This window comes from Neofelis nebulosa, chromosome 17 (genome assembly GCF_028018385.1).
Source record: "Neofelis nebulosa isolate mNeoNeb1 chromosome 17, mNeoNeb1.pri, whole genome shotgun sequence".
NCBI lineage: Eukaryota > Metazoa > Chordata > Mammalia > Carnivora > Felidae > Neofelis > Neofelis nebulosa.
This window is the reverse complement of record NC_080798.1, coordinates 13,435,773-13,462,968: the sequence shown is the minus strand read 5'-3', so window position 1 is coordinate 13,462,968 and position 27,196 is coordinate 13,435,773. Positions and strand designations below refer to the sequence as shown.

The 27,196-nt window shown below is 54.9% G+C and overlaps 1 protein-coding gene and 1 long non-coding RNA gene across 12 annotated transcripts in view; one reads left to right on the top strand and one right to left on the bottom strand.

Annotated features, from left to right (window-relative positions):
• Positions 1-27,196, top strand: part of POU2F2 (POU class 2 homeobox 2) — a 79,053-nt gene that overhangs the window by 34,452 nt on the left and 17,405 nt on the right. For 2 of the 11 annotated variants that reach the window (XM_058707009.1, XM_058707008.1), the window contains exons 1-6: positions 8,820-8,925; positions 16,071-16,136; positions 16,241-16,275; positions 16,415-16,471; positions 20,393-20,509; positions 20,774-21,052. In XM_058707009.1, coding sequence (XP_058562992.1) covers positions 8,859-8,925; positions 16,071-16,136; positions 16,241-16,275; positions 16,415-16,471; positions 20,393-20,509; positions 20,774-21,052 — 621 coding nt within the window. In that variant the 5' untranslated portion in view covers positions 8,820-8,858. Of the gene's footprint in view, positions 1-8,216; positions 8,255-8,818; positions 8,926-10,195; positions 10,505-16,070; positions 16,137-16,240; positions 16,276-16,414; positions 16,472-20,392; positions 20,510-20,773; positions 21,053-27,196 lie in introns of those variants that run through there. The other 9 variants (XM_058707007.1, XM_058707006.1, XM_058707011.1 and 6 more) reach the window with 7 other exon arrangements.
• Positions 21,528-22,533, bottom strand: LOC131499176 (uncharacterized). Its single transcript, XR_009255755.1, has 2 exons — positions 22,287-22,533; positions 21,528-21,794 (listed from the first exon to the last, which is right to left on the bottom strand). It is a non-coding gene; the product is annotated as an uncharacterized LOC131499176 (long non-coding RNA).

Below are 27,196 nucleotides of genomic sequence, written 5' to 3'. Positions count from 1 at the left end.
AGTAACAGCACCTGCTTTATTGGATCACTGGGAAGATGTCGGGAGATGAGTGAGGAAAGCACGGAGCAGGTGCCGGGTAGCTGTTTGTACTATTTAGGATAACAGTGGACAGCCTGGGGCCAGGGGCATGGTGGCTTGAGAACTCCTCAAGGGTGGGTGCAAGGCTGACATGCTCGGTGTCCTCAGTTCTTGGCACAGGGTCTGGCACAGTGGGCCCTCCATGAAGGTGTAGAATTGCATTGCACAGAAGAGGCTTTGGGCCAGGCTGGGTTGGGGATGGGAGCACCTAGGGACGATAGGGGAGCCTGTCCCCTGTGGAGGGCCTGGCCTTTGATTTCTTCTCCACCCCCATCTGCCTCCTTGTGAGGCCAGGCAGGCACTCCCATCAACTCCCTTTTGCATGGTGTGGAGGTCACTGTCCCTTAATTTATTCCTAAGTAAATAGCTACCAAATGCCTCCTATGTGAACATAGCAGTGGGGACATAGTGGTGAACAGGTCAGACAAGAGTCAGAGTTATTATTTTCATGATTCCAATCTGAATGTTAAGCAGTAGGTTCACATGAACACATTATTTAAAATAAATAAAATAAGCAAATAAATAATGGGAGCTCTGCCCAGCCAACAATGGGAGTAGGCAGTGAACCAAAGCTTATGATTAATGCAATTTGGGGTAGCTGAGGCCCTTTAAAAAAAAAAAAGGAGGATAAAACTGAACAGGACAGACATGCTCCCTATCCTCCTGGTGTGGAGATTCAAGTGGGGGAGGCAGATAATAGACAAGTACGTAACCTGCGGAAACTTGAATGTTAGGCAGTGAGAAGTGCTGAAAGAGGATAGAAATGAGAGAAAAGGCTAATGTGAGGCAGGGTGACCAAGACCTCCCTGTTGAGGACATGGAAGTGGAATCCTGGAATGAGTGAGGGAATGGGCCCTGGAACAGCTGGGGAAAGATGGCACCAGGCAGGGGGAGAGCACGAGCAAAGGTCCTGAGGCATGTCAGAGCTTGGGCTTGGGTTGTAGGGACAGAAAGCCAGCAAGAAGGAAGTGAGTGATGGGTGGGGAGCAATGGGAGGTGATGTGGTAGAGGCAGGCTCTGGTCGGGTCGCATGGCGGGGTTCAAGGTTAGCCAGCTGGTTAGGATAAGGAGTCTTGAAGCTGGCATATTTGGTCAGCCTCCTGAGGCCTCCCAGGCTTGGGCTGTTAGTACCCTGGACAGCGGCTCAGCCCCTTAGAGCACTTGCAGCTATGGGGCGCACCCTACTGAACACAGACTTCTGTGAAGGTCTGCTTCTGTGGAGTGAGTTAGGGGCAGGTGGGGAGCAAATGACACTACAACGTGTATGAATTGGCCCCTGCCCACAGGAAGCGCAGTCATGTGGACGAATCATAAATGTACAACTTAATCAATCTTTATGGAGCGAACATCTGTGCAGGCACCACTTAGGTGGGGATAAAGAAGGCCACCAGCACCCAGCAGCCCCCACCCCTGTGTGTCCCTTCTCCAAGACACCCCTCCCTCCCTCCCTCCCTGCTGGAAGTAACCACTGTTCCTCACTTTGGAGATAATCATTTCTTTGCTTTTCTTTTTTTTTTTTTTTTTAATTTTTTTTTTTAACGTTTATTTATTTTTGGGACAGAGAGAGACAGAGCATGAACGGGGGAGGGGCAGAGAGAAAGGGAGACACAGAATCAGAAGCAGGCTCCAGGCTCTGAGCCATCAGCCCAGAGCCCGACGCGGGGCTCGAACTCATGGGCCGTGAGATCGTGACCTGAGCTGAAGTCGGACGCTCAACCGACTGAGCCACCCAGGCGCCCCTCTTTGCTTTTCTTTTGTAGTCACCTATGTCTCATTTAATGCATTCTAATTTGAATTCAAAACATGAATACAATCTCCTCTAAAAACCAAAACTGTAATAGAAAAGGTTAAAAGCTCTCTGCTTTCCCAGTTGGTCCCCTCACAAAAGGTAGCTGTCATTAGTTAGTTACCTTCAGACCTTTTTGTCTGCGTTTGTCAATTCTTGCACACCCATACAAAAAGTATGGTGTTTTTTTGTAGCTGTTTTACATAAATGATGTTAATTTGTATAAATCCTTCTGCAGTTTGCGTTTTCACTTAACAGTGGCTTGGACAACCTTCTGTGTCCGTACCTGTATGTCTGTCTTGTTCTCTTTCATAACCACATACTGGGGAGATGAACTGTAATTTACTTAGCCACTGTCCTATTGGTGGCATCTAGGTTGTTTCCGATTTTTCTCTACCTCAAACCTTGATGTGATGAACACTTCGTGGAATTTCTGAACTCCTTGACGGTGGCAAGTATTATGTTTAAAATTAGTGAAGTTCCTGTCAGCCCATGTTACTGCCCCCTTTTCACAGAGGAGGACCCTGAAGCTCAGAGAGGTGAATTCACTTGCCCAGGGTCACACAGCAAGCGAATGAAGGAACCCGTTTCCAAATCCTCATATGTCTGACTCCTAAACCAGTGCTTATATACACCATATGGATAATTACAGTCTGCAGAGTGCGTGCCCCAATACAACAAACATTCCTGGAGCCCTGGCAGTCTGCAGGCCCAGGGCTGGGCTCCTCCTCCACAGCAACAAATCTGATGCCGCCCTGCCCTCAAGCTCTGCCCTGTGGGGCAGCCTCCATGGGAAGTAATTACAGTGCAGTACCATTGGTGCTAAAGCCCAGAATGTTGCCTGGAGCTGTCAGAAGAGGAGGTCATTACTATTAATTGGGACTCTGGCAGAGTGAGAGAAGGCTTCCTGGGAGGGGAAATTTGAGCCAAGGCTGACAAAGGAGGCAGGAAGGCCAACCCAATGTGTTGAAGAAGGTGAGCTCTGAGGGCAAAGTAGCTGCAGAGGTTGGCAGAGGCCCTTACCCACTTGGGCTTGGAGAGCCAGCCTTGGACTTCATTCTGTGGGCTCTGGGAGCCCTGAGGGATTTACTCATTCAACAGAGAAAGTTGGAGCACCTACTGTGTGACAGGCACTATCTCAGGTGTTGGGAATGTTACAGTGAACAAGACAAAAAAAAAAAAAAAAGACACCTGCTTTCAGAGAGCTTACATTTCACAGGGGTAACCAGACAGTAAAACAAGTTGACAGTAATTGAGTTCTAGAGAGTGCTACAATGAAAAGGAAACCAGGTGATGGAAGGCAGACAGAGTAAGGGAGGGCCCCTTGGAGGAGGCAGCCTTTGAGTTGAGTTCTCAGGGACAAGAGGAATGGAAAGAGATGGGAACAGCATTCTAGGGGAGGGGTCAGCAAGGTCAAAGGCCCCAAGGTGGGGACATACTTGGCTTCTTCCAGTGTGGCTGGTGTGCAGTGCTCTCCATGGGGAGAGGTGAAGTCTTTCAGGGCCCTGGAGGCCTTGATGGTGCATGGACCGGGCTTGTCTGAGGGGCAGAGGGGAGTTATTGGAGGGCTCCTGGACCAAGGACGATGGCCTTTGTGCTTCAGCCTTTGGACAGCTCCCTCCCTGCACGGGGGACTATCAGTGGCTTCCCACCTGCGGTCATGCTGGAAGAGTGGGAAGTCTGGGCTGGATTGGTGTGGACAGCATGGGGGTGGGTGGGGGCTCCTGGGTCAAGGGCGGTGCCTTGTCCGGGGAAGGCCCAGGGCCAGGCACCTGTTTCTTTAGCTTCCTTGGAAGCCCTGGTGGATAGGTGTTGATGGATGCCAAGGACTGTGTTCTCAGGGGACCTACAATCTGAGAGACATATGCAAGCCAAGAGGAGGAGCAGTGAGCTCAGCACAGCAGTTTAGGCACAGGCTTTGGGATCAGGGAGACTGTGGGTGTGCCCCAGCCTAGCTGTGACTGTGGCCCTCACTTTCCCTCATGTCTTTAAAATGGGGATAACAAAAGTCCCTGATAAAAGGCAAGGAGTCAGTGAAATCCTGAGTATAGTCAACCAGGTCCTTCTTAGAATAAGCTGCAATACATTCCCTTTCTCTTCCTATATTTGTTGTGTAGCTAATTGATCCATCAGACTATCTTGCCCATTCTTGTTTCTTTCAAGCACAGAATGTTAGAGCTGGAAGAAGCTTTTGCGAGCTCCTTCAGCACACCTCCCACCTAGAGATGGGGAAACTGAGGCCCAGAGTGTGCCAGGGGCTGCCCTAGGCCACCAAATGGCCAGGTTAGAATGGGGATCTGCTTGGTCTTGTGACTTTTATCTTCTTTAAGTCATATCACAGTGCTTCTCAATTCCTTCTCAGTTGAGGTGAACTCCTGGGAATTCCGGCAGGTTTGGGAAATTGGTGTCAGGAGGCTGGAGGTGGTGCGACAAGAAATGTTGTGTCGATGTGAATTTATTAAGCATCTGCTGACTTCTCAGTCCATGGACTTACTGCTTCCGAGATGCTGCTTCCTGATCTTGTCCCCAGCACTGACCTGAGCATCTTCCCTCCCACTATCCATCTGTGACCCAGGCACTTGCCCAGTCATCCACTTGCAGGCCCACTAGAGTCCTGTAGAATCTCATGTGAAAGTGGACCCTCATGGCCTCAGCCTCCCTGTCATCTGGGTCTTTGTCCCAGCCTCCTCTCTGTTAATCCTACCTCTAGATTCCACCGCTGGCCTGTCCTTATGCTGTGGATCTCTCTTACACACACTATTCCTGCTCAAAAGTCTCCCACCTACAACATCAAATCCAGCCTAAGGCATGTATGGCGCCCTGCCCAAATCTTTCTCATCCCAGCTTGAGCTCTGCTTCCTCTCCAACCTTTCTGCGGTAGGAAAGGTACTCCTGTGCTCCTGGGTTTCATTCTTCACTCCTCCCTCCTCCCCCCCCACCCCACCTTCAGCAAATCACCAATTTCATGGGGTCTACTCTCAAAATTGCTTCTAGGGACACCTGTTCCTTTCCTCCCCCACTGCCACCACGCTGGTCCCAGCCATTATCCCCTCCATCTCATGTGGGCACCACCCATTTCCCCACGGCCAACCTCCCACAGCAGCCTGAATCATCCACAAAAACATTTACAGAGCCACGTCACTTCCCTGCTCAAGACCCCCTCAGTGGCATCTCACTGTGCTTGCAGTAAAATCCAAAATGCTCACCTGGCCTGCAAGGCCCTGGGGTGTGGCCCTGCCTCCCCACCTTGTCTCCTATATCTTCCTTGTTCAGTCTGTACCAGACAATCGTGCCTCCCTTCCGCTCCTGGAATGGCCGTGTTGTTTGCTGCCATGTTGTTTGTGAGGAGGACAGGTCTGGGTTTGACTCCTGACTCTACCACTCACACGCTGTGTGACGTGCGGCAAGTGACTTCACCTCTCTGAGCTCCAATTCATCAGTAAAATGGGGATGATAATAGACCTTACTTCCTCAGATTGTTGTGAAGATGGGAACCAATGTATTGGCTCAAGTAGCACAGAACAGACAGTGACACTGTTGCTGCTGTTGTCGGTAATGATGATTGATGATGATGATGATGATGATGACGATGATGATGATGAAGGCAGCAAAGGAGAAATAATTTAAGTCCCTGGATGGTGGGTGCTCCTAAGCAGATCATGGGGTGGCTGCAGCTTGACCTTGACTTAGGGGCACCGGAGAAGCAGTTTTGAGGGCAAGGCCAAGGGTGAACAGGAAATGAAGGCTCAAGCCCAGAAACCAGGAAGGTGGGGGAAGAGGTGGGCAAGCAGTGCCCAGGGCAGGCCAAAGCTAGGTTTGGTCTGAGAGTAGCTGGGGCGCACTGGAGGATCCCATGGCCCTGCAGCAGGACTAGCCAAACACCCCTCTGTCTCTGTGTCTGTCTGTCACTCCTCATCTTGTTTTCCTATGTGTTTGGGTCCCTAAGACACCCCCCTGCCCCCAGAGGCTGCCCTGGCCTGGTCTCTGTTGAAGGCCGATGTGCTGAGATGCAGAGGAAGGTTGGTGTCAATGAATCACCAGTTCCTCTCCTGGCCCAGCTGTTGACTCAGTGTGGCCTGCAACCCAGTCTCCCTGTTTCCTGCTAAGCTGGGGGTCGGAGGGGCCTCTCTGAGCTCCCTCACGCTGAGCCCTACAGATGAGGCAGCACTTGTGGAGAAAGACCCCTTGGGTCCCCACGTAGAGCAGGGATGTGTTGGGGGCTGAGTAGAGAGGTCGCCAGAGACAGCGGGAATCCCGAAAGAAGCCAGGGAACCAAGCCACAGAGAGGGTCCCCAGGGGCGACAGAGAGTAAGAGGCCATGGCCGGAGGCCCTGAGGGGTGAAGAATCCCGCTCTGCTGTCCCCGGTGGGCTGGCTGCTCCCCCCCTACCACTCCCCGCCGGGCCCCCGGGGGACCTCGCTCTAATAATGTATTTGATCGACTCGCCGGCCGCGTACAAGCGATTATTGTCTTGTCGGGAGTCAAACGTATCGATCCGGTGAGAAATATGAGCAGAGCAATGGGGCCCGCGTGTCAGTTACCAGCCCCGCTGGCCCTGGGGAGCCCCCTACGTCTCCTTTAATTACCGCTCAGCCCTGAGCCCAGCCTGGCCTCCCCTGCGCTGCCTCCCTCCCAGGCTCCCTGCACCCCGAGAGGCCCCCCACTGCTCCGCAGCTCCCACACCCTACCTGCCTCGCTCAACATGGCTTGAGGCCTCTTCTCTGGCCGAGAGGCCACTATCTGCCCTGCCTGGGCCTCCCATTCCTGGCTGCCAGGGCCTCCCCACCCAGTGGGCCCAAACGCTGCCCCTCTGTCCTCTCCCACCAGACAGATGTCTCAGACCCATTCTCATTGGACTCCTTGACTCCAAGTCAGGGACTCAGTCAGCCTGGGAGGCAAGAGGGGTAGGGCGATTTCATCCCAAGGGGGAGTGATTGAGCCCTTTCCTGGCTCCCCCACTCAGCTACAGACCTGGGAAGGCAGCGCCCGAAATGGGTGGTGCTTCTCTTCGTGCTCACCATAAGGGGCTGACACCCAGTCATGTCCAGAAAGCACGTACCTGACATGGATGACATTGACTGTGTCCGTGGCAGAGTATGGGGGTGGCTTGGTGAGGTTTTGGCCCCCCATAATGTCCTTATGACCTCATTCCAACCTCCTCAAGACATAAATCCCAAATCCAAACAAAACCTGCTGTGCAAATGCAGCTTCAAGATGAGGCTCCGGTACCCCACTGCCGCCAGACTGCTATCCAGACCGCTATCGGGAAGTCCCTTGTGCACAGAAACCCTGCATCTGAAAGACAGAGAGGGGTGGACCAGGAGGCAGGAGGTCTGAGTTGAAGCTGGGTTGATGTCGTGTGGTCTGTGGATCTCCTCAGTGAAATGGTCTTTACCATATGGAGTGTTGTGGGGTGTCGGTAGTTGGGAACTGGCCCCTCTGTGTACAGATGTGAAAAACACTGGTCATTACCCTTGAGTGGGCCTGCCCGCTTGGGTGTGTCTGGATGCACAGGGCCTGTGTGCAGAAGGAAGGGCACTGGGGAAGGTCTGCCTGTGTGTTATATATCCCGAGTTAGTGTGCATGGGTGTGAATGTGGGCACACGTGGCCAGGAGGCGTGCCTGAGCACACATGTGTAGATATGCCCTCGTGCCCACAGGAGGGTGCCCAGGGGTTTCTGTACACAAGAGTTAGGGATGTTGGGTAGGGAGCCTAGGCACACAGAGGAGGGTTCCCGTGTGTCTGCGCGTGGACACATGTGTGTGAAGTGCCGGGGCTCATGTGTAGAAATACTTGAGTGTATGTATACGTTTGGGTGAGTCCAAGCGTCCGTGTGCGCGTGTGGCTTGGGAGTCCTCCTCCAGCGTGGGGCGCGGCGAGTCTCGCGGGGCCCAGGGCGGACAGGCGGCCTGTTTGGAGGCGCCAGGTGGCCTGACAGCCTCGGACCGGGCGCGGGGAAGAGGAAGAGGGCAGCGGGCTCGGCCGCGCCTTTGTCTGCGCCGCCGTGCGCTGGGAGTCCTGCGCCTTTGTGTGACCCTCGCAGGTGTGCGCGCAGGGGTGGGGGTGGGGGGGGGGCGGGGAGGGGAGCGGAGGGAGGGGCTTCCTCCTCCGCAGCCGGCCCCTCCCTCCGGCCTATTGGCTGGGCGCTGCCGCCCTCTGGCGGGCGCGGAGGGAAATGCTGGGCCGGGAGCGCAGTTCCGTGAAAGGCCAGCGGGCAGTCTGTCAGCGGACCCGGGGCTCCCCTCGCCCAAACCGCCTGGGGCGCCCGCATTTGCCCCTGGTGGACATCTTGCCACTCTGGGCCAAGCGGCCCCTCCCCTTCGCCCTCACAGCCACTGTCCCAGGGCACCGCTTCCTTCTCAGTGGACGGACGCCTCACCTGCGGACAGGTGCGTGGCTGGGTACCTCCCTTTGCACAGCCTTGCGGGACACCCACCGCGAACGTCACTTGCTTTGCTTCTTGGCTTCAGTGCTTCTTGGCTCTGGGCCCTTGGGGAAGCCGCCTCAGCTCTCAGGTCCTCAATCTTTTCGTCTGTAAAATGGGGCAAATAGTGATCATCTCAAGAGATGATGCCTGTCAGGTGCACCTGTCAAGTCTGGCATTGGGAAAGACCCCAAAAAACTTCTAGCCAGGGTTTAGTGTTGTTGTTGTTGTTGTTGTTGTTGTTGTTGTTGTTGTTATGGGCCCACCCTTTCTCCCAGACCTACATGCCCTGTTCCAGATGTGTTTGCCCTGGTGGAGGCCGCTGAAGGGCTGGGGCAGCTGTTGCAGGAACCTCCTGGAGACCCAGTGGGAGGATTCAGCTCCTCGAGCCTGTTGCCCTCCACCCCACTACCCCCGCTGCCCCAACACACGCATGATTTGGGGTCCACCGCCTCCTGAGGTGGGCCTTGGGGCCAGAGTATTTTCCCTTCTGAAGGGGGCGGACCCTGTGGTTTCCTCCCTGGGTGACTTCCGGCTGAGAGGGCTTGGCCCCCAGAGAGGGCGGGGAGATGACACAGTTGTTCCCCCAGCCCTGCGGGGCCGGCAGCACGGTTCACTCCAGCATGGGGGCTCCAGGTAAGGGGCCTGGGGCCAGCACCCGCTGCCGGCCCTGCCCTTCCTCCTTAGCTGTCTCCTCTGCACTTTCGCTCTGTACCTCAACAGCTCCCCCCGCTCCCACCCTGGGTCCCCGCCCTCAGCTCTTCTTTCCCCTTCCCTTCCACTCCAGACACCTGGGGGCTTCTATCCTCCCCCCCCCCCCCACTATCTCTGCTGCAGTGTTCTGAGGGCTCTAGGGGAGGGAGGATGGAGCCCAGTGTTGGTAGCAGGCTCTTATAAGGAGGACCAGTGGGTGAGGGCTGCGAAGGGCTGGGAACACTGAGCTGCAGGGCTTTTTGGTATGTACGTTTCTGTGCGTGTGTATGTGAGTGGTGGTTCTGAGTCCTCTGAGTGTGACTCATGTGTCTGTGTGTGAGGGTCTGTTGTGTGTGGCACTGTGGGCTAGCCTTGGGAATGACCTCTTGGCTCACTGCCTCACTTCATTTGTCCAGATATCACCTCCTCAGGGAGGCCTTCCCTGATCTCCCCATCTGACTCGGCAACCAATCCCACCATTCTCAGACCCCTTGCCCTGCTTTGTCTTTTCTTTATGGCACTTATCACCACGCAAAAATTTATTGTGTGTCAGCTGACTGAGTGAATGTTGTGTGCCGGGCACCCTTACAAGGTGATTTGTATTTGTTGGCTCCTTTGGTGAAATGTGTCTATCTCTGCATAATGATAGCTATCTCTCAGCAGTGCTGACGGGAGAGTTAAACGAGGTAATACGTGTAAATGCTTAACACGGTGCCTGGAACACAGCAAGCGTCAGTACTTGGTGATTGTTTCATTTGTGGCCATGTAAGCATGACTGTCGGTTTGTGTCGCATTTGTGAGTGTCCGTGGGGATGGGTCTTGATTTGGCATGTGCCATCCTACGCGCATCAGTGTATATGCAGGTATCCCTGTGGCCCTTCAGCAACGTGTATTTATTGAGCACTTTCGTGTTGGGTGTTGGAAACACAACTGAAACAGGTCTGTCCTCCTGGAGTTCCCAGTGGGAGAGATGGACCTGTTGCCAGAAAGCGGAGGAAGCACAGGCAGAGGGGTCGGAGGCACGGGGAACTGTGGGAGCCCAGAAGACTTGCCCAGCTGGGCCAGTGGGGTGTCAGAGAGGGCTTCCTGGAGGAGGGGATGTCTGGGCTGAGATGTGAAGGATGAGTGGGTATGAGCAAGGCAAAGGAGGTGAGGGAGGCGGTTGACGTGGAGGGAAGACAACTTGCAGGATGGCACATGATTATTTATCGGGGTGACTCTATGTGCAATTATGTATATGTGTGGGTATACATGCAGTGTAGATGCAGAGCTCCGAGCTCTGCTCCACCACTGACTCTTCCCTGTCTGGGGTTGAATGGGGGCCTCGTGTGTGCTAGGTACTGAGTTAGACCCCCTACTTGGGATCTCTCACAGAACTGCCCTGCCTGGGAGGCCCGCCTGGGTTCCTGCCTGGACATGAATGAATACACTGCGTGGCCTTGGCCAGATCACTTGGCCTGCCTGAGCTCAGGGTTTGGGAGTCCACCCTGGCCATCTCCCAGGATGAGCTGATTCTAGGCATGTGAGTGTCTACACGTATGTGTGTATGTCTGTCTGAGTGACCTGGGTATGGGTATGTATGCACACCTGTGTGTGTCTGTGTGTCTATCTGTGTATCTGTCTGTGAGTGACTCTGGATGTGTGAGTGTGTGCACGTCTGTGTATATCTGAGTAACTCTGGGTGTGTGTGTGTGTGTGTGTGTGTGTGTGTATGTAAACGCAGGTGTGCATGCGCATGTCTGGGTGTGTGTTTTGCATATCTACCCATGTCATTGTGTCTGGGCATATGTCTTCTCTACAAACATCCCGACCCAGGATCTCTGCACACCTGTCCCTGTGTGTGTCTGCATCATCTCTATCCTTGTCTGGGGCCCTGCCGGGCTGAGGCTGTGGTGTGTGTGTTCCATGGCACAGCTGTGGGGCCACCTCTCTTGTTGTGTCTGCTGCCTGCATCTCCATCCTTCCCTCCTGACAGCTCAGAAGTGTTCACTCCCTTGAGGCTGCTCGCTCGGGGACAGACATGGGGTGGTGGGGGGGGGGGAGGTGCGGTGCTGCTCCTACGGAGGCAGGGACCGGGCCAGCTGGGCCCACAGAGGTTCCCGGCAGCGCAAACCCTGCCCACAGGGGCTCCCAGGCCACAGCCTTGATTGAAGCCGGCTGTGAAGGCAGGAGACCCAGGGGACAGGCCAAGAGGGGCCAGGAGGGGTGAGGGGCAGCCCTTGGGCCCTCTATATTTAGCCCCATTTTCGGTAAGTGCTAACGAGAAGCTGGCCCAAGTCTGCTAAAACCGGCTGGGGGAAATGCAGAGGAGAAGTGAAAGTCCGGAGAGGGAGGGGTAAGGGAGGGGTGGGGAGGGCGGAGGGGACCCAGAGTCCCAGGCCTGAGGCAGTGGGGCAAGCGAGTGTGACCCCAAGGGTGTGGGTAGCCCTGGGTGTGTCTGACTCCAGGATGATAGGATTCAAGGGGCCCGCTAGGATTCCGCATCGCTTTTTCCTGCCTGGTCCTCTAAAGAGTTACACACTGCCAGGGATGAGAGAAGGGAGGGGTGGCTATGGCCATATAACCAAGCAGCCTTTCTGTGTGAATGAGGCTTTGAGATGGATTTTGGAAGGTGCAGGGAGCTGGAGCATATTAGAATCACCTGGTGGCGGTGGCGGTGGTGGTGGCGGTGGCAGTGGGGAGTTTTCAAAATCCAGATGCCCCGGTCTTACCTTGTCCCAGTGAAAGCAGAGTGTCTGAGTGGGAATAGGCGTCAGTATTTCTCCAGAGCCAGGAGAGAGGGGCCTGGGCCGAGGCTGATAGCCTGTAGGATGGGCGCCTTGGCGGGCCTCTTAAGGGGATTGCCAATGTCCTAGAGTGTTAAGGCATCATTTGGCTTTGGATCTGTGGTGGAAAGGGAGTCCCCTATTCATGCTTGGTGGGGATGATTCTATGAAACCCTTTTCTCAGATTGGGCTCTGATGGGGGAGGAAAGAAAAGCGAGACAGGCTTGGGTGAAGGGCGACACTGACCATTTTGCCGTCAGCTCAGCCAAATGCTGTGGGGGTGCCCGGCTGTTTGGGAGTCAGGGTCGGAGAAGACTTAGGGACAACTATGGAAACAGAGTGGTGGAGATTTCTCCTTAAGCCATCTTTGCCTCTTCGGCCACTGTCCCTGCAGAGGAGATGTTACCTCAAAGGTTTAGGTGGGAGTTGCTTAGGGATTGGGGCTCAGGGTCAAGGTGGCAGGTGGCAGCAGGGAGAAAGGCTTGTCTGGGACGGGATTGGGTCCTGGCCTGTCAGAGATTCTTGCATGCATTAGTGTTGTTATGACACCAGCCTGGGCTCTAAGGAGTTCACAGTTTGGGGCAGGGTGAGGCCATTGCCCAGGGAGTCAGGGTGTGTAAGGGGCACGGGGTTCTCAGACAAGAGACACCAACCACCCGAGGAGGCATGGAGGACCTCACAGAGGAGGTGACATGTGAGCTGGGACCTTAAAGAGGAGCAGGGGTTTGCTCTTAGAGAAGAAAAGGTCACCAGGTGGGGGAAGAGCAGAGCCAAAGGCTTGGAGCGATGGGGGAGATCAGGTCCTCGGGCCCCCCTTGTTCACTTGACCCGCACGTCCTGGGCTGGGGAGTGTTGGGGACCCCAAGATGAGTCAGACCTGCCCTCAAGGGGTTCCCAGTCTGATGGGAGAGACCTGTTGGGGCCCAGATGGCTACAGCCTCTAGGACAGTCACAAGGGGAGACGCTGGGCCAGCAGGAGCCAGGGTGGAGGGAGCCACCGCCATAGACGACAGAACCTGTTCAGGGTCCTGAAGGATGAGTAGGAGGTCGCCAGGTGGCCAGAGTGGGGAATAGCCTTCCAGGCAGAGGGACCAGCCCACACCAAGGCCTCAGGAAATGTGTTAAATGGCAGAGGGACAACAGAACAGAGGCAGGAACAAGTAAGAGAGAGAGGTGCAGGGAGGGACGTTCGGCCAACATTTATAACCCATTCTTCTAAGCTGGGTGATGCCAGGGACCCAGCAGTGAGTCAGACCTGGCCTGCCCGCACTCTGATCTGGTGGGAAAGGACTAAGACACAGAAGGTCACAGCCCTGTGGGCTCAGGGCTAGGACAGTGGGAGGGCATGACCGTGGGAGGCTGTATCATTTTCCCAGGGCTGCCATAATGGGGTACTGCAGATGGGGTGGCTTAAACAACAGAAATTCATTTTCTTGAAAGCTGGAAGCTGAAAGTCCAAGGTCAAGGTGTCAGTGGGGTTGGTTTCCTCTGAGGCCTCTCTCCTTGGCTTGGGATGCCCATCTTCTCCCTGTGTCCTCACATGGTCTTTTTTCCTGCGCGTCTGTGTCCCAATATCTACCTCTCATGAGGACACCAGTCATATTGGATTAAGGCCCACCCTAATGGTCTCATTTAACTTAATTACCTGTTTAAAGACCCTATCTGGGCTTTTCTTGAGGAGATAGGGAGCTGTGGAAAGGTTTGGGGCCAGGTTGTAGGCAGGATCTCCCTGGGGAAAGATGGACGACACTAGTTGGAAGGAGGGGCCAGGAAAGGGGGTTGGGGCAGGGGTTTCAGGGATGCTAGACGGGGTGGGATGCCGGACCACACTAGCATTAGCAGTTGCCTGGAGCTGGGCCAAGTTCTGGGCCATTTAGAGGCAGGGTTAAGCTGGACCTCTGCCTTTGATATCTCAGAGGCAGGAGTGGGGTCTCCGTGCCTGGCACCAGCACCTGCTGCGTCCTCCTGTGTCTCTCAAGATCATTACCCACTCATGCCCCTCCTAGTGCCTGGAAATAGGACCTGAGCTCCCGTGGCATCCTGGGCACCTGTTCCCCACACCTCCTTCACCAACCTATGCCTTAGTAGGACTGTGTACTCGTTTGTTTGTTTGTTTGTTTGTTTGTTTTAGCTTTTAATTTTTTTTTCTTTTTTGTGTGTGAAAACATACATACAATAAAGTGCTCAAATTTTAAGGGTGCAGCTTGATGAATTTTTACATATGTATAGAACCACAGAGCCACCCGACAGATCATGATACGGAACATTTCCAACCCTCTGCAGGCTTCCCCACACCCTTTCCCCGTCAGCATCCCCCCAAAGGTACCCATAATCTGACCTTGGTCACCTGATATCATCTTGCCTGTTTTCTGAGCTTCCTGTAACTGGAATCCTACTGTCCATCTGCTTTTGTGTCTGATGTCTTTTCCTTGGTGTCACGCCTGAAGGATTCAGCGGTGCGTGTGATTCAGGAGCGTGTTCTTTCTCTTGCAGTGGAGTGTTTCGTTGTATGGGCATACCACATTGTGTTGATCCACTGACGGGCCCTTGGGCTGTTGCCAGTTTGGGGTCATTTCGAAAGGGTTGCTGGGTACATGTGCCCATGGGCCTGGTGGGCAGGATGCCCCTCTCTCTCACATGGACACTTGGGAGTAGATGTGCTGGGTCCTAGGGAGGGGGCGCCTCCCCAGCTTTCCTGAATTGTGCTTATATCCATTCACATTCCCACCGGCAGTGTGTGACCTGGCTTTTTAATTAGGAATTTTAAAGCCGAGCAGCGTTTCATGTCAAGTAACCCTCAATTGCAAAATTCCTGGACTTTTTTTTTTTTTTTTTCAGTTGCTGAGGATGTCCTAGCTACTGTAGCTGGCCTTTTTAAAATACCTTGGGTGCAGAACCCACTTGAGTTGGACAGCCCCTTTGATAGGGTGGCATCGTGTTTTAAGGCAGGGATGTGGAGTGAGTTGTGGGGAGACCTGCTAGTCAGATTCAGGGTCAGGAGAAAGGTCTGAGGTCAAGCTGGGAGTCAAGGTCAGATGAAGGACTCGGACCATCGGGATGGGAGTTGGGATTCAGGATGGGTAAGGGGATCGAGAACGGATAGGGCAGAAGCCCAGGTTTATGTAGGGTCTACCCGGGTTGGGTTTCCAGTCAGTGTCAGTCAGGGTGAACTTGAATAGGGGTGACAGCTGGAGATGAGGTGGGCGGAAGTCACAGTGGGGTGTTAGCGGGGCGGGGGGTGTCCAGTAGACCATAGCAGTGCTGATTAGAAGCGTGAACCCTGGAGTCATGCAGACAGGTGTCCAGTCAGGGCGCCTCTGCTGTCTCACTGGGCTCTTGGGCCCTCAATTTCCTCGTCTATAAAATGGGGGTAATATCAGCACCAACTGTTACTGTGAGCCCTGAATCATCCTTAACACTGTGCTTATTAGCACTGGTAAACGATCACCTTTCCATTGCCAGCATCAGAGTGTTGTGAGGACAGAGCATCGCTTTGCCTCCATTGCTTTCTGTCCCCGGTGCTAGCTTGCTGCCTGTCACCTCCTGTCATTTCCTGGGTTTATGGGACTGTAGAAGGGGATTGCATTTGCACAGTGGGACACCCAGGCTGGACTGGGGTGTGCAGTTGGGATTCAAGGCTGAAGTCCAGGTGAGGCCTAGGATTAAGTCCAAGGACCAGGTCAGGGGCAGAGCCAGATGCAGTTGGAGTCAGTCGGAGTTCAGAGGTCAGAATGGGGCTGCTGGGCCCGTGTGCCGAATGCGAGAAGGGAGGCCAGGAGCGGGAGGCCGGGTGGGAGTGAGGTGTGGACGGGAACGTTGTAGGCTGGAGGAGGGGCAGAGATCAGAAGACTCACTCCTTTGGGGACGCTGCAGTCCTTCACACCCCCAGGCCCCACTCAGAGTGGAAAACATGTCTCACCCGAAACCTGGTGAGGCAGGACGGGCGCGCCTCGGGAGGAGGCCCAAGGTTGACTCGCTCCTGTGGAACATCACCCACCTCCTCCTGGGCACCGAAGCCTTCTCACGACCACCGGCTACCTCCCACCCCGCCCCAGGCCTCACGGGAGGTGGCCCTCCCTGTGCCACCTTCTGCAGGGGTGAAAAGGATCAGGCAAGACCCCCAAGGCCTGAAGGCCCTTTCTTGTCCTGCCAGAGAAGGGCAGAGGCCCAGTAAGGAGGGCATGCCTCCTCAAAGAGGCACTTGCAAGGTGGCAGGGGGTGCGGGGGATTTGGGGAGAGGCTGGGGTGGTGCTGGAGGGGGGGCTCCAAGAGCCCTCCTGGCTTCCCCCTCTCACCCCACTTACATCCCTCTTCTGTCCCCAGAAATAAGAATGTCTAAGCCCCTGGAGGCCGAGAAGCAAGGTCTGGACTCCCCGGCAGAGCACACAGGTGGGTGGGGAGGGGAGCAGAGAGGGCGGAGGCCCCGCGGGGTGGGGGAGCTGCGGGGATGTGGGGGGCACAGGTGACACCTCACTCTTTCCCTCTTGTTGCAGACACTGAAAGAAATGGACCAGACACTAACCATCAGGTCCGGAGGGAGTGGATGGGCAGGAGGGGTGGGAAGGGGGAGAAGGGAACAGAGGTGGCCCCTGTGGGCGAGGGGCGGGGTGTCAGAAGCTGCTTCATCTCATTCGTCCCATTCCCCCAACCCAACTTTTTCTTCACAGAACCCTCAGAATAAGACCTCCCCGTTCTCCGTGTCCCCAACTGGCCCCAGCACCAAGGTAAGCACCTATCAGAACCGCCAGGATGGGGGAACCGGGAGGGTGTGCTGTCATGGGTGGTGGTTGGTATCGGGGATGGGGTCCCACGCACCTTTGTGGGCCTGGGGCCTGAAGGGCACGGAGCCCCAATAACTCGGTGACAAGGCTCCTCTGGCTCCTTCTCACACTCAGGCTCCCGCCCCAGGCCTGTGACTCACCCAGGCTCCTTCCCCTTCCCTGGGGGGGTGGGGGTGGCCAGGGAAATCCCCCCCAGAGCCCCAGGGCGATGAACAACAGGAAGCTGAGGGCCCCGCCCCCATCCCAACTTCCCTGACAGGGGCCTGCCCCACCCCAGCCCCCCAACACACACATACAGGGGCCAGCCAATGGAGGAGGGTAAGGGGGGGCAGACCCCCTAAGAATGGCTAAGGATGATGGGGTATCTGGATGTGGCCAGGCAGAACAAATCCCTAATCCACATGGGGCCCTGCCTGCTGCTGGGCATCGTTGGGCTTCCTGAGGTATCTGGGGCCCAGGTCTCCACGTTCCAGCCTGGTGGAGGCAGCCGCAGGTCCAGAGGCCTGAAGGCAGCATGGAGGGCACGCGCCGGGTGGTCCTCGGAAGGGCTCCTGACCCTGGCCAAAGGTAGCAGAGGGATGGCATTGGGAGCCGAGAGCTACTCTGTGACCATGGGAAAATCACTGCCCACCCACCACCGCTGGGCTTCTCAGTTTCCTTTTCTCTAACATGGGGGCTATCAGATTGGATGGGCTCTGGGGCCCCGGGTGCAGCTTAGTGGGTGGGTATCTCATGCTGAGTGAGTTGGACAGGGCCCAGGGGAGAAGGAGTCTGGCTCTGGCCTCCTTCCCTCTGATCTCGGGCACAGTTCTGGCCTTAGCTCTTAGAGCAGAGCGTATGTCCATTACCCCCACCCTCTCCTTCCCCAGCTGCATTTTTTGCAGCCTCTCCTAGTCCCACCGCAGCCCTGCTTCTCCGTGGGGAAACCAGTGGGGCCCTGGGAAGGAAGGATTCTCGCTGCTCTTCCCCAGCCTGGACCCTGGTTCCCGGAGAAAGCCCGAGGCAGAGAGGGCTTTGGCCTCTGACTCCAGGCCTCTGTCCACACTACGTCCTGTTCTCCATCTCACTCGGCCTCTTCTGTGTTAGTCTTTCCCCAACTGCAGTGATTCATGTGCTCCCATCACGATTTCAGACACATCCATACACCACTGTGTACCATTACTTACATCACAATTTTGTTAATTGGCTTCATTTAAAAAAATATTTTATTATGGAAAATGTGAAGCAGATAACAAAGGAGGAAAAAAAAGAGTAGCATGAAAATAACCCCCCAGGTACCCATCAATCAGCTTCAACAATTTTCAGCTCATGAACTGGCTTGCTTTTTCAACAGCTGAAATACATTTTTTTTTTAGTGGAAATTTCATGAATGGAAAACCAGAATCACTTGCCATGGAAATAAATACAGTGATTAAAAAAAAATTTTTTTTTAATGTTTATTTATTTTTGAGAGAGAGACAGAGCGTGAGCAAAGAAGGGGCAGAGAGAGAGGGAGACACAGAATCCAAAGCAGGCTCCAGGCTCTGGGCTGTCAAGCACAGAGCCTAATGCGAGGCTTGAACCCACGGACAGTGAGATCATGACCTGAGCCGAAGTCGGATGCTTAACCGACTGAGCCCCCCAGGGGACCCCAGTGATTTTTTTTTTTTAAGTAATATCCACGCTCAATGTGGGGCTTGAACTCATGACCCCAAGATCAAGACTCGGTGTCTATTGACTGAGCCAGCCAGGTGCCCAATACAATGATTATTAAAATGTACCCAGAGACTCTTGCCTGTCAGGTGTAAGCCTGAGGGCTTTCCTTCTCTCGTTAAAAAGGGAGATGAGTCGTGCTGGGGACAAGGCCTTAGAGCCATCCTAGCACCTAATGGAGACTTTCTCAAGAGAACCAGAAGGAATGAATGAAAGAAACCTGAAAGAGGACCAATATTCTGACCATGTTGGTGTGGGTTGTTTTTTTTTGTTTTTTTTTTTTAACATTTAATTAAAATGTGACATACACAGAGATCTTCAATGTATGGCTCTGTGGATTTTCACAAACTGAACACCCATGCAGCCAGCACCAGATCAAGAAGCAGAACATGACCAGACTTCCAGAGGCCCTTGATTCCCTGCCGGGGATGGCCACTGGCCTGGCTTCTAACACTCACAGTGGTTTGATGCATCTCGGCGCCCCTTAAACTTCCTGACGTTTGTATCCGTACCCTGGGACACTCCACTCACCCTCTGTTATTTGGCCTTTTCCCCGACCTCTGTCTGTCTCAGTCTGCATTCCAAATGCCACACCCCTGCCAAGCTGTTGGGTCACCTCGAAGCAGTTGCTTTTCCTCTCTGGACTCCCTTTTGCAAAATGGTGCTGGGCCATTGGGCTGAAGGATTAGGGATCATCCTTTCAGCCCGGTGTCCCCTCTGAGCCTGAGCGTGTGATTCTTCAAGGCATACCTCCTCCTACCCCCACACGTCCTTTACCAACAGCCCAATCAGGCAAGTCCACCGTGGTCTGGCTTTCTGTCTAGGAGAGGAGGAAGGCCAGGAGTGTCGGTCTGTCCTATGCGTTTGATGCGAGAGGCAGCCACATCCTACACCGAGATGAAGGAGGGGCTCAGTGGACTTCTGGGGTGGAGGCTGAAAGGTGGCAGCATCTGGGCCACATCTGGCCCTCATATGTGCTTTGCTGGTCTTGCCAGCGATTTTGGTTTGTTTTTAGTTTTTTTTTTTTTTTTTTGGTTTTACTTTAGATTTTATCTATCTATCTATCTATTTATCTATTTTTATTTTAGAGAGAGAGCACAAGCAGGGGGGAGGGGCAGAGAGAAAGAGAGAGAGAGAGAGAGAGAGAGAGAGAGAGAATCCCAAGCAGGCTCTGCACAACAGCAGAGTACCGATGGGATCATGACCTGAGCCGAAATCGGGAGTCAGACGCTCAACCCCCTGAGCCACCCAGGCGCCCTGTGTTTTTGTTCTCGACTTTATTTTTTTTTATTTTTTATTTTTTTTAAATTTTTTTTTTCAACATTTTTTATTTATTTTTTAGGACAGAGAGAGACAGAGCATGAACGGGGGAGGGGCAGAGAGAGAGGGAGACACAGAATCGGAAACAGGCTCCAGGCTCCGAGCCATCAGCCCAGAGCCTGACGCGGGGCTCGAACTCACGGACCGCGAGATCGTGACCTGGCTGAAGTCGGACGCTTAACCGACTGCGCCACCCAGGCGCCCCTGTTCTCGACTTTAAAATGAGTGATTGGTGGGAGCAGAGCGGGAGCTGGGCAAGCTTCTCCTTCGGGAGGGCTGCACACCCTGCCAGCGTACCCCATCCTCATCTGTCCAGGTCACCCATTTGCACTGTCTGCCTCTTTCCACACTCGTTTGAGTTCCAGACCCATGTTCTAAGGTGGTGATTTTTTTTTAATAACCTGAGACCCTTTCTTCCAGCGAAGTCTTACTCCATTAATAAGAGATGCACCTGTAGCTAACGCAGATGAGGGGTGTGGGACCCAGAACTCTACCCTTTGATGTTCCGAGTCCCCCGCTGGCACATTTCCCATTTTACAGATGGGGAAGCTGACCCCCCAGAGGGGAAAACTGCTCCCCAAAGGTGACCCTCTTCCTGTAGGGGGTTTGGGTGCAGGGAGTGTGTTAGCCTTATGTGATTGCTGAGGACACTGAGGCCAGAAAGGTGGCCTAAGACCCCCGGCCGGTCAGTACAGGGTCTTGGCCTCTATACCCCAGTCCACTCCTCCTCTGCCGGCCGGCCCCAGGCTGCTGTTGCCACACACGTGCCCTCTCTTTGGTTCACAGGTGGGCATTCTCTCTGGCCTCCACTTAACATTCTGGGGTCCCGGACCCTGCCTCTCTCCCCCCCAGATCAAGGCTGAAGACCCCAGTGGCGACTCAGCCCCCGCAGCACCCCCGCCCCCCCAGCCAGCCCAGCCGCATCTGCCCCAGGCCCAACTCATGTTGACAGGCAGCCAGCTAGCCGGGGTAAGTACTCGGGGAAGCATGGGCACGTGGGCAGAGACCAGCCACCCCCCACCTGTTACGGGACCGGTGGCATGGGGTGTCCCGCCAGGACTGCGGCCGCGCTCTCGCGCCTGCCTCCTGTCCCCCGCAGTCGTCCTGCAAGACTTGTGCCCTAACCTGCTTGGCTCAGGCACTAACCCCTCTCTGCCTTCTCTGCTCCTCCCCACACCCCTCCCCTGGCACCCCACCCCCCTGCCGCCCGCCCCCCGCCCCCCACCCCCGCAGCTCACGGCGCTGATGCCGGCTCAGCAGCAGCTCCTCCTGCAGCAAGCCCAGGCCCAGCTCCTGGCCGCAGCCGTGCAGCAGTCCAATGCCGCCGCGGCCGCTGCCGCCGCCTCCTCCACCTCCTCCTCCTCTTCCTCCTCCTCCTCCTCTGCCTCCTCCTCGACCTCGCAGCCCCCGGCCTCCTCTGGGGGAGGCGACCTGCCGCCACCACAGCCTGCCAGCCAGCCCCCCGGGACCCCACAGCTCACCCTGTCCCAGCCCATCCAGCTCACAGCACAGGTAAGGGCAGCCCCGGGGGGGCCCACGGCCTTCAGCGGACGATGTGCAGAAGCCCGGCGTGCAGGGGGCCGGCCGGTCCACAGGGGCCGACCGTTAGGACCACCGGTTGTGTGCCAGGCAGTTCCCAGCAGCCCCAGGAAGCCTTGGGGGATGCTGCCCCCCATGTCTCGGTGGGGGAAAGCGAGGCTCAGAGGGAGAACATCCCCCGTGTGATGGAGTGTCCAGCTAAGCGCTTTCTGTGTATCTTGGTGGGGGTTCGTCCTCGGTTTACAGCTGAGGAAACCAGGGGACTCACCCCCGTGGAAGGGCGCCCATGTGGGCACTAAAAGGAAAGGCTGAGACTCTGAACTAGTGCCCGAAAATGTGTGCCCTGGAGGATCCAGTGAGAGACTTTCAGAACGGGGGCCTGTGGCCACTGGGTCAGGGAATGCTGTGTCCTCTCTGGCCATTCTGGAGACTTTGGGTACACACTGAATCATGAGTTAGTGGCTGTATTTGTTTCCTGGGGCTGTCATGACAAAGCCCCACAAACTGGGTGGCTCTAGGGAGAACCCCTCTTTGCTTCCTCTAGCTTCTGGAAGTACCAGAAATCCTTGGTGTTCTCATAGCTGGATCGCTCCAATCTCTGCCTCCATGGTCATATGGCCACCTTCTCTCTGTGCACATCTGTCTCTGTGTTCATACTTCCCACCGATCACTAGATTAGGGCCCACCCTAATGACCTCATTTACTTTGATTACATCTGCAAACACCATGTTTCCGAATACGGTCATTTACTGGCACTGGGGGTTACAACTTCTGACGTATCTTTTGGGGAGCCCTGATTCAACCCATGATAGTGGCCAAAAAATTTCCCATAAGGATAGTTGGCAGAACAGAGTAGGAGTTGAGCAGGCTTCCCCTCCTGACAGGCATGCACTCTCCACCCCATTCACACTTGCCCCTGTCACCCATTTGTGCTGTCTGCCTGGGTTCTGTAAACATTTGAGTCTGTAGCCCGTGTTCCAGGGCAGTGAAGGTCCTGAGAAGTCCTGCAGCAAGGAACCTTGTTTGACTTCCCTCAGCCCTGTGTTTCCCACAATGGCTGCTCCTTGGGTTGCTTTTCTTTCTCTCTACCCACCCCTTTCCATGAAACCCCAGGGCCAGATGCTGTCTACACTGAGGTGTCCAGTACCCATAAGGTTGTTCCCTTGACAGAGAGTTCAGCTTCTGGCAGGCCTGTTCCACTACTTACCAACGCTTCCATGTGAGACCGTCCTTAACGCTGAGCTGGTATCTGCCTTCTTAGGGCTTCCTGCCCCCGGGCCTGGTTCTGTAGAGACACACACAGCAATCTGTGCCCGCTGCCCCGTGACGGCTCTTCCAAACTTAGCCTCACAATGGCTGGCTCACCATGGTGACTGTAACTAGAGTCTGACAGGTGCTGTACTAACGGTGACCTCCTTGAATCCACAAATCCTCATCCTGGCCGAGGTCACCCGGTGAGCACAAGGGGCAGGATAGCCCTGGAGCCAGGCCTGGGAGTCCAGGGCTCTAACCATAGGACCCGGGGCCCCTGCCTTTAGCTATTGTCCCCAGCTTTCCCACTCTGGCCACCAGAGACCCCAGCAGCAGGAGGTCGCCTCACAGCACATGCAGTTAGCTCTTCACGGAGCAACGCCAAGGCTCGGGGCTCCTCACTAGGTCCCAAGTATCAGTACCCCTGCTCTGTTCTCCTTTCTACCTGGAGGTTGGCTCCCTCCCTTTACCTGGACAGCTCCTCTTCAGCCTTTAAGCCTCAGCTTGGGAGTCCACACCTCCAGGAAGTTTTCCATGACTTCCCTCCCTCCAGCTGGTTTATAATCTCCTGCCTCCTGCCTCCTCTGGGGGTCCCCAGCCCTTTCCTCTCCTTCTGGCCCTAATCACCAGTGCTGTGTCTGAAGATGCCTGAGGAAATATCTGTGGAAGGAACAAAGGCCACAGGGAGGGGGAGGGAGAGAGCCACCCAGTGCAAACCGGCTAAGCCATTCCCCCTTGGGAGCAGGAGGCATTCCTTCTGTTCGTAAACTCGTAAACTCGTAGAACCACCTCCCCCAAGTTCCCTGCGACCCAAGGACCCAGCAACCCAGGCTGTAGCAGGCTAGTCCTCTGCCACCTGCTGTTCCGCCCAGTCTCTGATTCTCAAGGACGCCCCTTCTAACCCTCCTGCCAACCCCTTCCTCTGGCTCCTCCCTCCCCAGCTCTGATCTGCTCAGTCCTGTTGTCTGCAATTGCAAAGCCAGGACCAAGAGTTTGTTTTCTGGGAGTTCTGTCACCCTGTGACCTCATTTCCCTAACAGACGAATGTTTATCCCCAGTTCCAGGCACCATGCCGACCAGGAACAACCCGGAACGTGGGTACCACATTCCTCCTGTGTTACTGCCTCCCTGCATCCACAGCCATTCCACCCCTGGGCTTGACCCCTCTCCTCAGTCTATGTCTCTTGGGCCTGCCAATTCAACTTCCCATGACTGCTCAGCTCTGTCCTATGGTCATTTCACAGACATTTCCTAGCCCCCTGTGTGTCAGGCCCTGGCGGGAAGCTAAAGACTTAGAAGTGACTCAGACCCTTCCTTGCCCCCTAAAGGCTCCCAGTCTTGTAGGGAAACACACACCAATGAGCCACTAAGAAATGTTTTACTTGAAAAATACTAAGAAAGTAAAAAACACCCCTAACCCTATCACTTTAAAATTACATAATGTACTAAGGGAAAGTCCCCCATCCGTCCCTGTAACACCAGCTTCCAAAGTAGTGTCAGTTAAACAGTTTGGCAGGAATCTTCCCTGAATTTTCCTAGCTAGTACAGAGAAAGGGACAATTATAACACACTTTTATAATTTGTGTGTCCAGCGCTCAGCATGATGCTTTCCACCAAAGGGGCCACCTGGATGTTTACTGAATCAATGAGGGATGTTTTGCTGCAGCTTTTCAATCAAGGGTAGGGAAGACATCTCTCCAGGGGAGTAATTCAGATTGTCTGGGGTAGGGGTAGACATTGATTGAAAATTTACATTAACTGTTAAAACATCATTTTGTATTTGGAAGGGAAAAAAAAATCCCTATTTTCATAATATGACTATGGCAAATAAAGCTTGACAAGATCTTTTAGGCTGGCAGGCCCTACTGAACGAAGGTTTCCCAGAGAAACCTACTGGGTGTGGTGGGAGTGTGGGAAAAGACAGGTGACCTGTGCCTGAGGGAATCAGAGAAGGCTTCTTGGAGGAGGTGGTGCCTGACCTGAGCCCGGACAAGTAGGAGTTTACCAGGTATACGGAGTGGAGAAAGCTGTTTCAGGCATGGAAGGTAAAATGAGAGCGTAGGGGGTGCTCCGGGAGGCGGGGGTGGAGGGCCAGCAGTGGAAGACAGCGCCGGATGAGCTAGGAGGGGTGTCAGCTAGACCAGACTCCCCTCCAGGTGGCTGAAGACGTAGAAGGGGATATTTGGCTCAGATCGCTGAAGAGGCCCAGCCCCAAACTCTCTTTTTTCATTCTGAGGCAGGCAGAATGGGTCCCGGCACTTTTAGACTTGTTCCCACCGACCAGGGTTGAGTTAGTGTCCTCAACCACTGCCCCCCAAGAAGGTGGGGTCAGCCCACTTGGGCCATGTGACCTGAGAATGGGGGAGGGCCAGTCCCCAAGAGGAAGAGATGGCTCCTGAGGCTTGGAGAAGGGGCAGCAGGTGCCAGGGCAGCCAAACCTGGAGGCGTGTCGTCAGTGTACCCACAGGCCCCTGGCGGCCAGGAGCTGGGCCGAGGCGTACCAGTCACTCCCCAACTGGTTGGGGTGTGCTGTTGCTCATCTATCCTGGAATTTTAACAGGAGGCGGCACGAGATGTAACACACAATGTGCATGTAGGTGTTTCTTCTCCCCGTCAGATGGGTCTCAGCTTTTTGGTGTCCCGCCCCAATCTCTGGGACTTCCTGGGCTCCACGTGGCAGGGCCAACCTTTGGGGGATGGGGGCACACAGAGAATCCCACATTAGAGACAGGCCACCTCTGTCCATATCCCTTCCCCCCAAACTTTAGGGCTTCCTGTAGGGAAGTGCCTGGAATGACAGAGTCATTCACGCATTCATCCAGCACTTATTAAGCACCTTGTGTATGCCAGGCGCCCGTTTGTGGCCCCAAGGGGACAGCTGTGAACAAGGCAGCAGTGGCTGCCCTTGAGGACCTTATGTTCTAGTAGGGAGCAGAGAGTAAACAGGTAAACAAACGAGCAAAACAAGACCATTTTAGAGGAAGCGCACTAAGGAAAATGAAGTGGGCTGGTGTCATAGAGGGAGGAGGCCACTCTTAGTGGGGTGGCCAGGGAAAGTTTCACTGACAGGGTGGCCTTTGAAAGCCTTTGAAAGCTGACTCTGAATGAGTCAGTCATGAAGAAGCCGTGGGGAGAACTTAGGAAAAGGCAACAGCAAATGCAAAGGTCCTGAGGTGGAAAGCAGCTTGACATCAGGGCACAGAGGAAAATGGTATGGCTAGAGCAGAGCAAGTGAGTGGAGGACAAGTTAAGAGGTGAGGGGGAGGCAGGCGGGACCAGGTTTTGCAGGGCCTTGTAGGGCAGATCAAGGAGTTTGCAATGTTTACCGGGGAAACATTGACGGGAAGCTGTTGGGGGTTTTAAGCCGGTGGGTGGCATGACCCCACTGACCCTTTCCACAGCTCCCTCTGGCTGCCATGGGGAGAATGGACTGTGGGGGACCAGAGTAGAAGCGAGGGGCCCAGTGGGAAATCCTTGCAGCGATGCAGGTGGGAGATGAGGGTGATGATGGGGGTCTGGGATGCTATTTTATACGGATAGGATAGATGAAGGATGACTCCTAGGATTTGGGCTTCAGCAATCAGATGGTGGTGAGGGAGCTTCCTGAGTTGGGGAAGACAGGGGAGGCACAGTGTGATTTGGAGGGCTGGAGTAGGGAACCAGGAGTTTCCTTTTGGACACAGCAGGGTATAAAGAGTCTATTAATCATCCAAGTGGAGACATCAGATAGGCAGACGGACATCTGAAGCTGAAGCTCGGTGGAAAGGCTGGGTGTGGACAGCTCACAGCTGCCGGGCAGAGGATGGGGTTTCCTGCCCTTGAGAGTTCATGATCCGGTGGCGTGACGTGGGGGGAGTGACATGGGGGTGCAGGGCTAGCAAACGCTTGTGCTCGGGGAGCGTGTTGTGATTTCCCAGACACCTTGCAGATGCTAATATTACTCGGGCCTCAGAGCAATCCTGTAAACAGTTAGACATTATTAACCCCATTTTGTAGATGAGAAAACCGAGGCCCTGAGAAAGGTGTGACTCAGTAATAATGACTACCATTTACGCAGGCCCACTTCAGTGAACAGAGATCGGGCTAAACACGCTATGTGCATTGTCACACTGAATTCCTTTAAGAGCCCCGTGGGGTAACTGAGGCTTAAACAGGGGGAAGGGGTGCCCAGGGTCCCACAGTGTGTGAAGGACAGTCAGGTTTCCAGCCCTGTGCACTGTCCCCCTATATAGTTAAGGAGGCCGAGGCCCAGAAGAAAGAGCTGGCTTCCCCCGAGTCACACAGCTAGAAGCAGGCAACAGGGCTGAGACTCAGAACCCCCAGGTTCCCAGCCGGCAGGGACCCTTGCACCCCTCTGACTTCCCTCCCACCCGATGTGGGAGCTCCCGCTGCACAGTTCCGGGCAAGTGGGGGTGCAGTTTCTCCCCAGTGGCTCCCAGGACAGGTGTTCTCTGCCTTCCCACGCAGCCCACTCCACTACCGGGTGCCCTGACACGGCTCAGAGGGTCGGGAAGCCCATCCTCATGCTGAACACAACTGATGATAATGTAGTTTACGTGGTCCCCAGACACCCCCTTCCTGTCCTCCCTGCTACGGACTTGACTCTAAGCTGTCCATGTCTTGGAATGGGGTATCCAGAACTGGCCATGGTTTGCCATCTCAGGGGTGACTGCTGAGTGACACGCAGACACCATCCCAGGCTGGGTGGCTGCCAGAGCATGTGTGGGGGCCTGCAGTTGGGGGATGGGGAGTCTGCCCTGTGCGCTGGAGTGAGGCGCTGCACCTGGGCCCATGCGGCCCAGTTCCTTTTAAAGGCTTTCTCTCCACCTCCTTCCACCCCCAGGTGGAATTGAGTCCAAATGGGAA